The following is a 13,959-nucleotide window of genomic DNA, read 5'->3' on the forward strand; positions in this document are numbered from 1 at the left end:
AACACGATAATATAACATATGCTAAATGATACGAATTTTGTCGTATGAGCATTTGAACTCAAATTTTAGAATAAATTTGATATCAACAAGAAGTAGAGGTCCATGGCAAAATTTTATAAAATATTAAAGGTGTAATTATATTGAAAGAGAACATAATTAGTAGATTCAGGAAGATCATTACAAAAATTACAACATCTTAGAACTTGAATATTAAGTTGAAGTAATATATATGTTATTTAAGGCTTCATTTAAGATGATTTTTTTACTGCTCTTTAAAGTAGCTTTTTAATAATTTTTTTTTTTTTACTTTGAGAAGCAGTAAGAAACCCCTCACAAATAAAGCCCATTTCTCATAACTAAAATCAATTAAGCAAAAAATTGAGAATCACATAGCATAACTCTTATGCAAGATGTAATAAAACCATGAATTATATTGCTCATTTTCACGGCAAATTATTTTGTGCGGACCCTGGATGCAAGCTTGCGTCCGGATTGGTACGCTTTTATTGTACTTTTGCAAAAGGGCGGATAATACATAATTTTAATTGTATATTAGCTGCAATTTTACTACCTTTTTACTGAGTATTTGAAAAGTACAATAAAAGAGCATCAAATAATTAATGAGTAAGATATTTGCTATGCTTTTGATGTATTTTTACAAATATCAACAAAAGAATATCTAATATGAAATTAAAATTATGTACTGGCTGCCCTTTTATAAAAATACATAAAAAATATAATAAAAATGCAGCACTCTGGAGCCGCACATAATAATTTGCCCATTTGCACACTAGGAATTAATGAAGATCTTAAATGAGGATTTAACCATACCGTTCCAGCTAATATAGTCCGGACCATCAGCGCAAATAAAACAACTTCAAGTGCTTTATACGTAAGTCGTGAAGAAAGCATCGGAAATACAATATTTTTTTTCTTAATATATATTGTACTAGTTTGGCAGTGAGGCCAAGCATGTTCACCGTGACCAAAAGTCTTCCCTTGGACTGCAGGCTTCGCATCTCTCTGGCTTCACTCCGGCGGTAGAAGACAGTGGCGACGATGGATCAGTGGATGAAGAAGTTCAAGGACAGCGGCGTCACTTACGCCTATCTCATCCTCTACATTGCCATATCAAGTGGTCAAATCTTCTTCAACAAGGTATATTTTTCTATCTCCTTTCTGAACCCCTCGCAGGTTTGCAAATTACTTTGGTTTGTATCTCTGATTGCCATTCTGCTGCTATTTATGCGAATCTGCTGAGTCCCGTGAAGCAAGGGTCGTTAGAGGATATAGAAGAGCAGCTGCCTTGTCAAGTGCTCAGATGTGTTCGGTTAATCAATATGAATTGGAGTTGCGTGGGTTATCGAATTTCAGTTTCATTGCATGGCTAGGGCCTTATAGGAGTTATAATTTTCGTGTACTTCTATTAGTGGTTTAGTTAGGTAAAGTTGGTTTTTATCTATTCAGCGAAGCTTAAATTGGGGAATCCTAAAACGAAACTTCTTTAAATTGGTTTAGGGTTCTGATAACATTAGCCTAGATCGCCAAAACTGAACCCCTGAGATTTCCTTGATTATTATAATATCTTTAAAATGTCGTTCTTGTTGTCATTAAAGCAAAGGACTCAATGGTGACTAAGAACAAATAACTTAAGGGGCTATTCGGTTACAAGCATGATTTAAACTCAAATTTAGCAAATCCTACAAATCCAAATTTAGCAAATCCTACAAATCCAAATTTAGTAAATCTTGATAGGACTAAAACCTAAAAATCGTTTGGCATGCCCACCATTAAATATTGCTACTTCTTGCTAAAATGTTTAACTATTTGCTTCAGGATTTGAGATTTTAAAGAGAAAAAGTCTTTAAATCCATTAAATCATGTCAAAGATTTAATAAATTTGATATAACCATTAATGCAGCTGAATATGATTTAAAAAAATGCTAGGATATTCTATTTGGCAAGATTTAAGCAAAATCTTGCTCAATGATGCCTAAAATAGGATACCAAATAGCCCCATAATTTTTTTTGTTTGATTATATGTCATTGCCTATGAAGCATCATGTAAGAGATTTAGGTTGTCAAATTAAAATTCAAATTTCTTTAGGGTTTAATTTATATGAAATGCATAAGCCTCCTTTTCTTGTAGGTTGCATAGGGGATTTATTTATAGTGGAAACAACTAAATCTAGGATGTTTTTGCACAATAGTGCCCTCTCTTCATCTTTGAAAATAAAACTTGAAATTGTTTTAAGCTGACCTACAAACCTATTACTGCAGTGGGTTTTGTCTTCGAAGGAAATCAACTTCCCTTATCCAGTGGCATTGACGTTGTTGCACATGATTTTTTCTTCTGTGCTGTGCTTTATCCTAACTAAAGTTCTAAAGGTACTTTTTTTAGCAATCTTCTTGTGCATGTTTTTTTTTCCTCTATTATTTGCTAGTGGTATAATTGGACGTGATTAATTTGATTATAAGAATCGTTTCTTAGCCTATTCCTCATTTCACAGTACTTTATACTGGTCTTCATTGTTTCTTTTTTTTTTTTCCTTCAGATTATAAAGATTGAGGAAGGAGTGACACCAGAAATGTGAGTATGGAGCAATGTTGATTATGTCATTATTAACGCATATGCTATAGCTCATTTAATTTTGAATGTTTTTGTCAATGGAATAAATATTTGTTGTGACACAACTTTTATTATTTTAAACTTCAATTGATCTATCATAATGGAAAAAAGTTTCTGATGCCTTTTGTTTGAATTGAAGCTTCCAGTAAAAATATGGCCATATGGGTAATATAATGACGTGCATAATGGAACACACAAAATGATATGTGAAGTTAATCTTCGAAATCTTTAGATTATAACCGGTTTGCTTGTTTCAAAAGGTTTTGTTCGAGAGATTTTTATTTTCTTACTTTTCAGTTTTCACAAGTCTAAAGTAAACCCTTACCAAAAGAGGAGGGCCAGTTCTTCATAGTCTAGCTAAGAGCATTTAGCACTTCACATTCTATTTGAGAACTAATGAAGGATTACAAAACTTATGCATGCAAGTATAAATTCCATCAGCATTGAAGCTTCTCATTCTGAGAATTTATTCATATTTTTAATGGAAAAAAATGATTACCAAAAATGTAAAGTTGAATTCAAGAGAAAAATTGGCTGCACATCATTATATAAAAGTTATGAACGTGCATTTTAGAAGTGTAAATAAAGCAATCAAAATAGTTAATTGTCCTTGGATGAGATGAGGGAATTTGAAAGATGGCTTGTTAATGTTCCAGGATAAGTTGGCAATGGAGTTTCATTAAACTTTAAAGTTGAATGTTTCTTACAACAACAATATCAAACCTTTATCCCGTTGCAAGGGGTTGGCTATATGAATAGGTTTTCTCTATTATGTCCTATTAAGAGTCAAATTCTCATTTAAATCCAATAAAAAAAGGTCATTTCTAATACTTTATGACCAAACCTTTTTAGGCCTACCTCTCTCTATCTTAACATAGGCTAGATCTAATACATCTACTCTCATAACCGGGCATCGGAAATCCGACGCTTAATGTGACCAAATCATCTAAGACGATTCTCTCTAATCTTATCTGTCACTAGAGTTAGTCCAATCTTATCACTTATTCGTATTCTCTCTAAGTGTAAAGCCACTCATCCACCTAAGCATCCTCATATCTGCAACACTTAATTTAATTTTATGCTTCTCTTTTAAGGGCCAACATTTTGCGTCATAAAGGATTGCAAGTCTCACCACCATCTTATAAAATATTCACTTAAGTTTGAGGGATACTTTTCTATCACACAATAGGTACGATGCATTCCTCCACTTCAACCATCCAACTTGAATTCTACTAATACTTTTATCATTTATTTCACCATCACTTTGAACAATAGACCCGAGATATCTAAAATATGAACTCTTTTTAATGATTAGATCACCCAATGTCACAAACCCACCACTAGATCAATTTCTACTAAAATTACACTGTATGTATTCAATTTTATATCTACTCAAACGAAAGCCTTTAGACTTTAAGGTTGACCTCCATAGTTCAAGTTTTTCCTTCTACTCACTCTCTAGTCTTATCAATAAGAAAAATATCATTAGCAAAGAGCATACACTAGGTATTGTCATAGACATTTTACAAGATTTCAAAAGTAGATTGTATATAAGAGACTTGGTTGTGAGGACTGTTATGAAAAATCAATGCACTTCTAAAGAGATAAAAAAAAATCCTGAAATTTATTGATGGATGCATGAAATGAAAGGAATCTGTTAGTGGAGAAAAGCTTGGTGAAGTAGGACCACTTGATGTGACTAGCTCCTCTAAAAGTGAATTGATGGAGAAGAAAAATAATATTTATGATGCAGCTAAAAAGAGGGAAGGGGAATGTGTATTCAATAAAGGCGTTTTAGAGGGAGGAGAAGAGGAAGAACCTGAATCTCTTGGACATAATCAAGAGAGGAAAGGAGGAGTAAGAGGGGATGATTAGCGGCTAAGGTTTATAGGAATCAAATAATGCAAAAATAAATTTAAATTATTTTATTTTCTTAGATCAGTTTCTCTGAGATTGTAAAGAACTCATCTCCCAAAAAGTTGGCTGTTGCACTTTGTGGTAGAGGAAGTTGTGAAATTGGTTCTTGTACATCCTTCGAGGCACCTTCGAGGCACCTTCTGGGATAATGCAAACATACTTGAATAAAACTGTAGGCAACATGTTATTATAAATGCAGTTAACTGAGAATTGTCTTTGATTTTGAATGAAGAATATAATCTCATGACAATGCATTCGTGGTAGAAGTGGAAGCTTAAAATCAAAATTTTGCATGTATACAGAAGAAGAAATTTGTACTACCAATTGTAGATCATCTTGTAGTATTATATGAATTGTCTCACAGACATTGATAATTTATGGAAGTGATGTGAACTGAGGGTGAATCTCAGTTGCATCATCAATTGCTATAGGATGCTTTGGCTTAAGCTTAGATACAATCTCAGTCACTTGCTCAACTTGTGAGGTCATTAGTATTTTTCTAGATTTTCGGATGATCTTGTGGGCATTGTGTTGCTAATTGGACTAGTGATTATAGGAAAATTTGCTGTGTTGCTAACTTTAGAGGACCTCGGCGCAGCCTCAGGTGCATCTACAATCATTGTAGAAGGCTTTGGCTCAAGCTTATGTACAATCTCAATCACTTGCTCAATTTGTGCTTATCATTATCATTTGTCTAATTTTCCAAATGATCCTAATAGGCATTGTGCTGCTCTTTGGACTTATAATTACAGGAGAATTTATTGCATTGCATGCTTAACCTATATAGTGTGGCATATATGTATCTATTTCTATTTAACAAATGACTGGTGAAATGATGAAACATAAGTAGTGGAGGAATGCTGGTCATAATACTGATTATGCTGACATCAAACTTGATATGATGTTGATGTGGGAGATAGATGATTAATTCATTATATTAAGCTTGGCATTGTGGTGAATATGAAGATTGTGTTGATACACCATCATAATGTTAATAAGATCTAACATCAGCATTAAATCCGTAAAGATACTTGTATGTTTCTTCATCCTCCTTATATAAAACTTGCAGACAATAATTTATCCAATCATCTTTAGGAATGTTTAAATTACATCTCATATAAATATCCTAACGGAGATGTTTAATGAACTATATTAATAAAATAATGACAGATGATTCCATAATGAATATTGATAATTTTGCAACTCCATAAGTGATTTGGAGTGTTTATCATTTATTCTCATTGTAAAAGCTATCCTGTGATGATGATCCGCTTTTGACTTGTTTATCAATCAAGATTGAATGACTTAGTTGTTTATTGTGGACCGCAAGAGATAATAGCTGTTATATTATCCTCTGATGTTTGTTTATTTTTATTATGGTATGAAGATAATTCTCTTACATCATGCAACTATCAAGAACTCATGAAAATTGCAAAGTCTTTTCTTCTCTTATTGAGAATTTTTATTTATTTATTATCAATTATAAACTGATAGGGTCAACTAGTTTTCCAAAAATTGCTATTTCTTTGTAGAGGTTATGGGCAGTCTTAATTTGCTTATTAAACACCAGATATGCTACCTCCATTATTCCCATTGGTGCAATGTTTGCAATGACCCTCTGGTTGGGAAACAGTGCATACCTCTACATCTCTGTTGCATTTGCGCAGATGTTGAAAGCTGTTAGTAAGTAACGTCTCTTCACCCCCTTTCTCTTTTTGAACACATTGATAGTTTATTCCCTCTCTTCATCTCTTGATGTGGAAATGTGCTATTTTTTGTGTTGCATTTGTAGTGCCTGTAGCTGTCTTCATTCTTGGAGCTGCAGCTGGTCTTGAAGTGCTGTCTTGCAGAATGTTCCTGATAATGTCCGTCATCAGTTTTGGGGTTATTGTTGCCTCCTATGGGGAAGTCACTGTTAGTTGGGTTGGAGTGGTATATCAGATGGGCGGGGTTGTAGGGGAAGCTCTTAGGCTTATCTTCATGGAAATTTTTGTGAAAAGAAAAGGGATACGCCTGAACTCAATATCAGTGATGTACTATGTCAGTCCATGCAGGTATATTAATTCTCACACCTTTTTTAAGATGATAAATTAGAAAAGTATAATTTGTCTTCATTCGTTAAAAAAATTTTATTCATTCTTTGCAGTGCATTCTGTCTCTTTATCCCATGGTTATTCCTAGACAAACCAAAAATGGATTCAGCTGGGCCCTGGAACTTTCCACCGCTTATATTGTTTCTTAATTGCATCTGCACCTTTGTGCTCAATCTCTCGGTTTTTCTTGTTATCTCAAGGACAAGTGCACTGACTATTCGTGTTGCTGGGGTTGTCAGGGACTGGGTGGTAGTTTTATTATCTGCTGCCCTATTTTCTGATACGAAGTTAACATTTATTAACCTAGTTGGTTATGGAATAGGTATGGTACAGCAAAATCTGACTAAGTTATTATTTTACTATGAGACTGGCCAAATTCATGTATTTGCAAAAGTTTATGGCATGCCTAACTTAACATGATTAACGTTAATTACATATAATGCTATACTTTTTTTTTTTCTTCTGATATTTGTTGGAAGATCATTTTGTCTCAGAAATAATCTCTCTTTCAATGCACCATAAAGGTTATTTTTCAATTCCTCTTTAAATCCTGTATTAGAGCTCATTGGTTGTTTAAGGTAGAAACCATGTTTCACAAATTATTAATTTACTAGATTTTATCATTTGTTTAGATGAAGTTAGGGACAATTTTGTAAAACACATTATGGACTTGTAAGGAGTCATGTTTGTCCAATGTTCAAAGCTCTAGGCACGACTTTAGATGTTTTTCCAGTAAAATGAGACGCTAAAGAAGAAATAGTTAATATCGCTTAATAAATAAATTTTAAATGTGATGATCATTTTTAAGAGCATGAAGTGATAATCATTACATTATAGTAAGATTGGGAAATTATGAATTTTCAGGTTCCTTTATATTCCAAATTCAAACTTCTTAGTAATATATTATCTTAAGCAAGTATGATAAACTGCTAAAGCTGTTGGCATGCATGGACTAGGGGTAATCAAATCTTCCCTGCTATGTACTTTATCCTCACTATCATTCATATATATTTTTTCCATTAATGGAATTCTTGTCTCCCATCTTTTTCTTTTCTCATTACACACATCTTCATCCTCAAGGTTTACTACTCTAAAACTTGACGCCCTTCTTCCCACAGCTTGTGTAACTTATTTCTAAGCGCATATTTATATTTCTTAAACTTGAAGCTGTTGTACCCAAAATTTGTGTAAATTGTTTCCAAGCGCATATGCGTGTTTCTAATACTCCTGATTTCTTGTTTCTCTTCACCTCATGTCAAATTATTATCATTGAAAACTAATCTATAAGCACTTTCCAGACAGCTGGAGCCTAAAGGCAAGACACTCGCTTAGACGTGCCTTAGTGATAGGCTGATAGCATAGTCTTGAAAAGTATTGAGGCACCATAGACTTGTTTTACCTTGCTTCAGCACTTAGGCGAGTGATCAACACACCTTTAACATTACTGGTTAAAGATCAATATTTTTTTTTAAACTCTACAAACACCTTCAAAATCCCTTAAATATGAATATTTCATTTTTACACATTAGTGAAAATGATATCACCGCTTTGCAACTACTTTTGGTAAAGCACAAATAGGTCCCAGTTATATAGGAAATAGGTCTCAATTATATAGGAGTCATATTGGTCCACATTTAAAAAGCAAATCAACATAATTAGATCCCTAACATTGAATGATGATGTCTTAAGATCCTACCGTGGCAAGTTCATCATGTTTGAATTTGATACTTAAAATGCCTAATGTAGAAGCTCATGTGGGGCCTTGAGTCCAAGCAAACAAAAGGAACAACTGAGTTCTTAAATTTCTATGACCTATTTTGACAATCACCTTTGATCTTAAGGGATGAAAGTTGAGAAGATACTGCAAAGAATTGGGGCTCTATTAAGTGAACAATAACTCTCATCTTTACCATGCTGGATTTAGGGCTTTGTGTTGCATTTTTCTAGGGCTTTGATCTTTCATTCTTCTTTTTTTAACTTTTTAATGTTTTTTTTATTGCACCTTCAGTGTGCCATATCATTTAAAAGACTGTTGTAAATATTTTTTGGAGATACCACGTATGAATTATAGCATTTTTTTAAAAAATTATAGAAGCATTTTTGGAGTTTAATTTTTCACTCTAGCATGTCAATTTTCAATGAGCATTTTCTGGGCCCTATGTTTGTAACATAGCATGCAGATCTTGATGCTACTTTGTGAATACATTTATTAAGGTTTTATCGTAAGTTAAGGATTCAACTATATCTTTATAGGGTATTAGTTGAGTTTTTCTCATGTTTCATAAGTTATAAATGGGTTGTGGAAGAAATAAAAAATATGAAGGTTGAAGTACTTAATACTCAATTTTGAGGATGATTTTTTTGGTTTATTGTAAATATATTTGATAGTGAAATTTCCACAACTATCGGAGTTGCTAAACTGATGAATGATATCAACATAATGAAGATGTTGAATGATCATTTTTCAAATGGGCGATATGACATTGATATCTATGTTGAATGTGAAGTAGAGTTGAGCATGCGAAGAGTAAGGGGATTGGTGAATGTGTTTAGAAGCATTCATATTATTTTGAAGGAATTGTCTTAGTAATTATTGATTGTGATCCCGAAGCCATTCTAAGACCTAGTTTAGCATGGATGAAAGGCAGAAAAGCAGAGGAATTACATCATATATCAAGAACAAGGGTTGTTGGGAATGTAAAAAATTCTATCAAGAATGTGATAGGAAGGGGACAGTACTAATAATGCAAATAATGTTATTGAGCTAGAGACAACAACCAGTGGGTCTAACAGCGCAGACTCATCCAAAAATGAAGGTTATGTACCCTAATGAATACTTGAATGAAGAGACTGGTAATCTTGGTGATGATTAGTTTATATAAGAGAGAGTGTTTAAGAAATTGAAGAATCTTCAAGCAAAAGTGATCTCTCTGATAGAAAAAGAAAAAATGTTGGAAAAGAGCCATGAAAGGAATCCCATTTGAGAATAGTAATGATGGCCAAGTTGTTTAGAAGGTTTATCATTTATTTGAAGAAATATGATATGTAAGTGAGATCATCAAGAGAAACAGCTTGGAAGATGGAATTATGTTGAAGAAGATAATGTTGGATGACTCAAAGAGGAATGATAAAAAAATTTCTTATAGAGGTTGTCAATGGTGGATTCATGCATAAATCTTAAATGGAATGCCTTGACCAAAATTGAAATCAACGCTTGTTTCACACAATGGATCACATCGACGTGTCTAGAGCATAAAAATAAGTAGGATAGACACAAATATTGATCAGGTCACGCATAATGGAAAGTTGAGAAATTCATTCAGTGTGAACATAAATGTCAATGGCACAAAATAGCTCTCGCCATGGCGCACGGTGCGGCGCGACGCACCTACGGCCCCATGTGTACGGCGCGGCGCAGGTGTTCAAAATGGCATGCGCTGTTTGCGCCACATCCACGGCATGACACCACATCCACGCCATGGCGTATGGGCGCACGACGCAAAATAGTGCAAGTCATTTTTTTATAATAATTAATATAATTCTAAATATTTTTTTATATTTATTTTTTTTCCAAAGCTTTTATTAAATGATTCGGCCCTAACTCTCTCCCTCTCTCGATTCATCCTCCCCGTCTTTGTCTCTTTTGCTAGCCCACGCCTCCGACCCCCCTCTCCTTCACCTCCTCACACACGACAAGCAAGCCGTCGACAGCTGGAAGAGTCGAAGCCCTCCTGGTAATTAATTGAACTGATTTCTTTATTTTGATTTGATTGATTTTTTTAATAATTAAAATAATAATAATATTATTATAATAATAGTATTATGTTATTAAAATTATATAAATGAATTAGAAGCTCACACGTTGATCCTTTGACTTGCGTGCGTTTTCTCAAAATATGTGCATTTTTTGCCTCGGGCTGCGTGCTGATTTTCTTGCGTGAATTTCATTAGCCAAAATTACAGTCCGTTTAGATATCGTCGAGATGCCAAACGCAACGGTGAAGTTCGTTTTGCGATGGGACATCGTTTTGGCAATGTCAGGCGTCCATTTCAGGTGTCGGTCGTTGACTTCAGTTGCTTTCGCCCAATTTGAATGCGATGAACTCCCTCTCAGGAGAGTTTGATGCTCTGATCGCAATGACGCAGTCCGTTTGGTGATCAGAGGTCGGTTGACCTTTCAAGTGACGCGTCGAGCCCGTCAACCGTCACTTGAGTCGCCAATTTTCGCTCCTTTCGCATGTTTTGAGTGTATTGTTCAACAAATCTCTTAGCCACCACTAGTCCTTTCTTGTTAAAATATTATTATACAAGTTGAACCAAGTATGCTATATATATATATATGTAGAAGGATCCTTTCTTTGAAGGGTCTTAGAAAACTTGAGGAATTTGTCTTTTTTAGAGTTCACTTGGTAAGATGGCCTTCTTAACAAAGGAAGATACTTATGTATGCTTGATGAGACTGATAATATAATACATGCAGTAGGCACATTCATCAAGAACAGTTGTGCACTTTGGAGTGGACGAGAATTTTAAAAAACTTGTAGTGCTGCATATATTAGCCAAAGATACAAGAGGACATGTACAAGTTCATGAAGGAATGCATGGTGCAACAGCTTCAAGCCTGCAAATCGAAAGCTCGAGATGTAGACACTATACCCTTGTGAAGCCATCAATTAATAAGTATTTCCATGCAGTTCTTGGGAAAAGTTTTGAAGAAAAACCAGGCAAAAAATATCTGTGTTATAGGATCACTTCTCCAAGATGACCATTTTGATTGCACGCTGAATAACCATCATCGACGAGGAGGTTGCTTTATTATAATTCCAAATTGTTTAAGCACATTTTGATCCCAATTCCATTGACCAACGGAGATGGATACAAAGTTGAGAAGGAGCATTGCCTTCCGTCCATATAGGTGGATGACCAAATGGAGTTGGTGAACAGTTGATGGTTTGTGGCGACAATAACAACCATTCCAAGACTTGGGATGATAAACTACCTTACCTGCAGTTTGATTTCAATCGTGTTATACATAATGTTGAAGATTTTTTTTGTGGTTTGTTTGAGTTACTTGCCTCAATATATTTGACTTCTACTTCTTCATCACTCTTCATCATCCCCACTACTGATGGTGGAGTTGACGTTAAAAATTTCTTGAAGTCAATCATAAAGTACATATGATGGCGGAAAAACACATGTGAAAGACATAAAAGATGTTCAGAGAAAGATCTGATTATCATCATGTCAAAGCCAACTACCAAGTGTGATATTTCATGGCTTGAATTAAGCAATGGTTAAATCATGGGACAAGGAAAAAAAAAAAAAACAGTAACCAATCTGATATAAGCCATTTCCAATTACCAAGAAAACTAGGGATAATGCTTGCTAACTATAGATTCTACCATACATGAAAATGTATTTGGTGGTCAATGTGGAGAAACTTAAGCCATTCATGGTTTTTTTGCTAGATGTGTATCATGGAGAAGTCTTACCTGCTATGACTGATTTATTGATGGAGCAAAAGGTACCCTTGGAGTAGAACATCCTATCGGAGGAGACAACAAAAAGGTATGGGCTAAAGGAGACTCATCAAATTGGAAATAAGAGTTATTTTTTTAGTGCAACTAAGTCGTAGAAAAAGGAGATTGTGAAACCAGGCTTCCCTCATTTGGAGCTATAATCTAATTAAGAGTGAAAGCCTTAAAGAGGGGGAGCCCATGAATTGGGATTTAGATAATGAGGATGATTGAACATATCATCCATGATCGTGATTTGGGCTCCAAATTTTGAAGGAATTCAAGTGTTCATGATCATTGAAGTTTTGATGGTTTGATTTATTGATGAGGACTATCAATGACAAGTATACTCGAATCATATTTCTGAGATTAAAAATCAATTCAGTGGGAGTTTATGAGTGAAGATGATTTGTCGATTGGAATCATCGTGATTAAGATTAGGAGGTAGGAAATCTTAATCATAGGATGAAGATTGATAGGATACCTGAGATGGCTTGACTAGCCAATCCATGGATCTTTATTTGGTAGGTTGGCTCTATATAGGGATTAATTTAAAATTTCTTTTGATTAGTTTGTTTTATATCCAAAATTTGGGTTTTCTTATTTTTAATCTTATCCCTAATGTAATTGCCTCTTCACAGCATTACCCATCTTTCAAGTACTAGTAGTTTTGAAACTATCCAACCTTGATCTAATACTTTGATGCAAATAATGACTTTGCTTTTCTCATCATAAACTACTTCTATTTGCAGCCATTGCTGGTGTTGTAGCATATAACAATCACAAGCTCAAGAAGGAAGCATCTGGGATTAACACGTCTGGAAACACCAATTCTAGAATTGAAGTGACATCCAATGATTCTCATGTACAGTTGGTTCCTCCAAATGAAGCAAGATAAGAGTTTTTTTGTCTGATTTCTGTATGTATTTCCATTTTCCACACCCTTCAATCAACTTCTTCACTTGTTCAAGTTATATTATTACCCACCGCAGCTTAGCTCAGGTGGGGGGAGCTCGGCTGGGCAAAGCCCAGGTCCCGAGCTCGAATCCCTTGGGCGGCCGTGACAACCTTATGTGTTGGCCTGGGTAAATGGTGTGGGTTGCCTGCTAGGTCGACCGGGGTTTACTCGCCGCGAAGCGGAGGTCCTCGTCACAAAAATAAAAAAGGGTTATATTATTATTGTTGTTTCTAATGTTTGCTTCTTTCCTGCAAAACTCCAGATTACTGGTTTGGAGAAGCCAGCTGCTTAAGCCAAGGAAAGCTGAACAACTTATAGCTGCTTAAAGTGTCCTTACAGATGCCTACTTATCATTTTACTTGTTAAGGTAGATAATTGTGCATCTAACAGTTATTTTAATTTGGTGGAACCTGCTTTGTTTAAGTAGCCCTTCTCAGCCTATTTTGATTTAAGAGTTGAGGAGGAATAGCAGCCCAGAAGCCGAGAGAGCAAGGGGAAAATAAGTCGTTATTTCTTTTTTTTTAACGAAATATTGATTCATTCTAGGGCATCTTATTATTCATAATTTATTTTAAACGTTGTTCTGATGAATGGGTGGGTGGCTTCTGTTGCTATATTCTATAGAATTATCGTTCAAATCCACCTTTTTTATCATTATTTTTCACAATTTATTTATAATTTATTAAAAGCATTGTGTGATTAATTTATTAAAAACATTAAGATATTTATTTATTCAAAATTTAATTGCAAACCTTTGTTTTCATATTTGATAATTTTAGATGGAAAATTTGACTTTAGATCATCTAATTAGAATTGGAGAAATTCTTATTCGTTTTATTAAAAAAG

The 13,959-nt window shown here is 34.4% G+C and overlaps 1 protein-coding gene across 1 annotated transcript; it reads left to right on the forward strand.

Annotated features, from left to right (window-relative positions):
• The first annotated feature begins 918 nt into the window (after positions 1 to 918).
• On the forward strand, positions 919 to 13,704 carry LOC110114703 (probable sugar phosphate/phosphate translocator At3g14410). Its single transcript, XM_020847656.1, has 8 exons — positions 919 to 1,158; positions 2,281 to 2,388; positions 2,556 to 2,590; positions 6,117 to 6,229; positions 6,339 to 6,600; positions 6,693 to 6,961; positions 12,908 to 13,074; positions 13,376 to 13,704. Exons 1-7 carry the CDS (start codon positions 1,060 to 1,062, stop codon positions 13,051 to 13,053), a joined length of 1,032 nt encoding a protein of 343 aa, XP_020703315.1. The 5' UTR covers positions 919 to 1,059; the 3' UTR covers positions 13,054 to 13,074; positions 13,376 to 13,704.
• Positions 13,705 to 13,959: the final 255 nt, after the last annotated feature.

This window comes from Dendrobium catenatum, unplaced genomic scaffold, assembly GCF_001605985.2.
Source record: "Dendrobium catenatum unplaced genomic scaffold, ASM160598v2 fragScaff_scaffold_54, whole genome shotgun sequence".
In the NCBI taxonomy this organism is placed as follows: Eukaryota; Viridiplantae; Streptophyta; class Magnoliopsida; order Asparagales; family Orchidaceae; genus Dendrobium; species Dendrobium catenatum.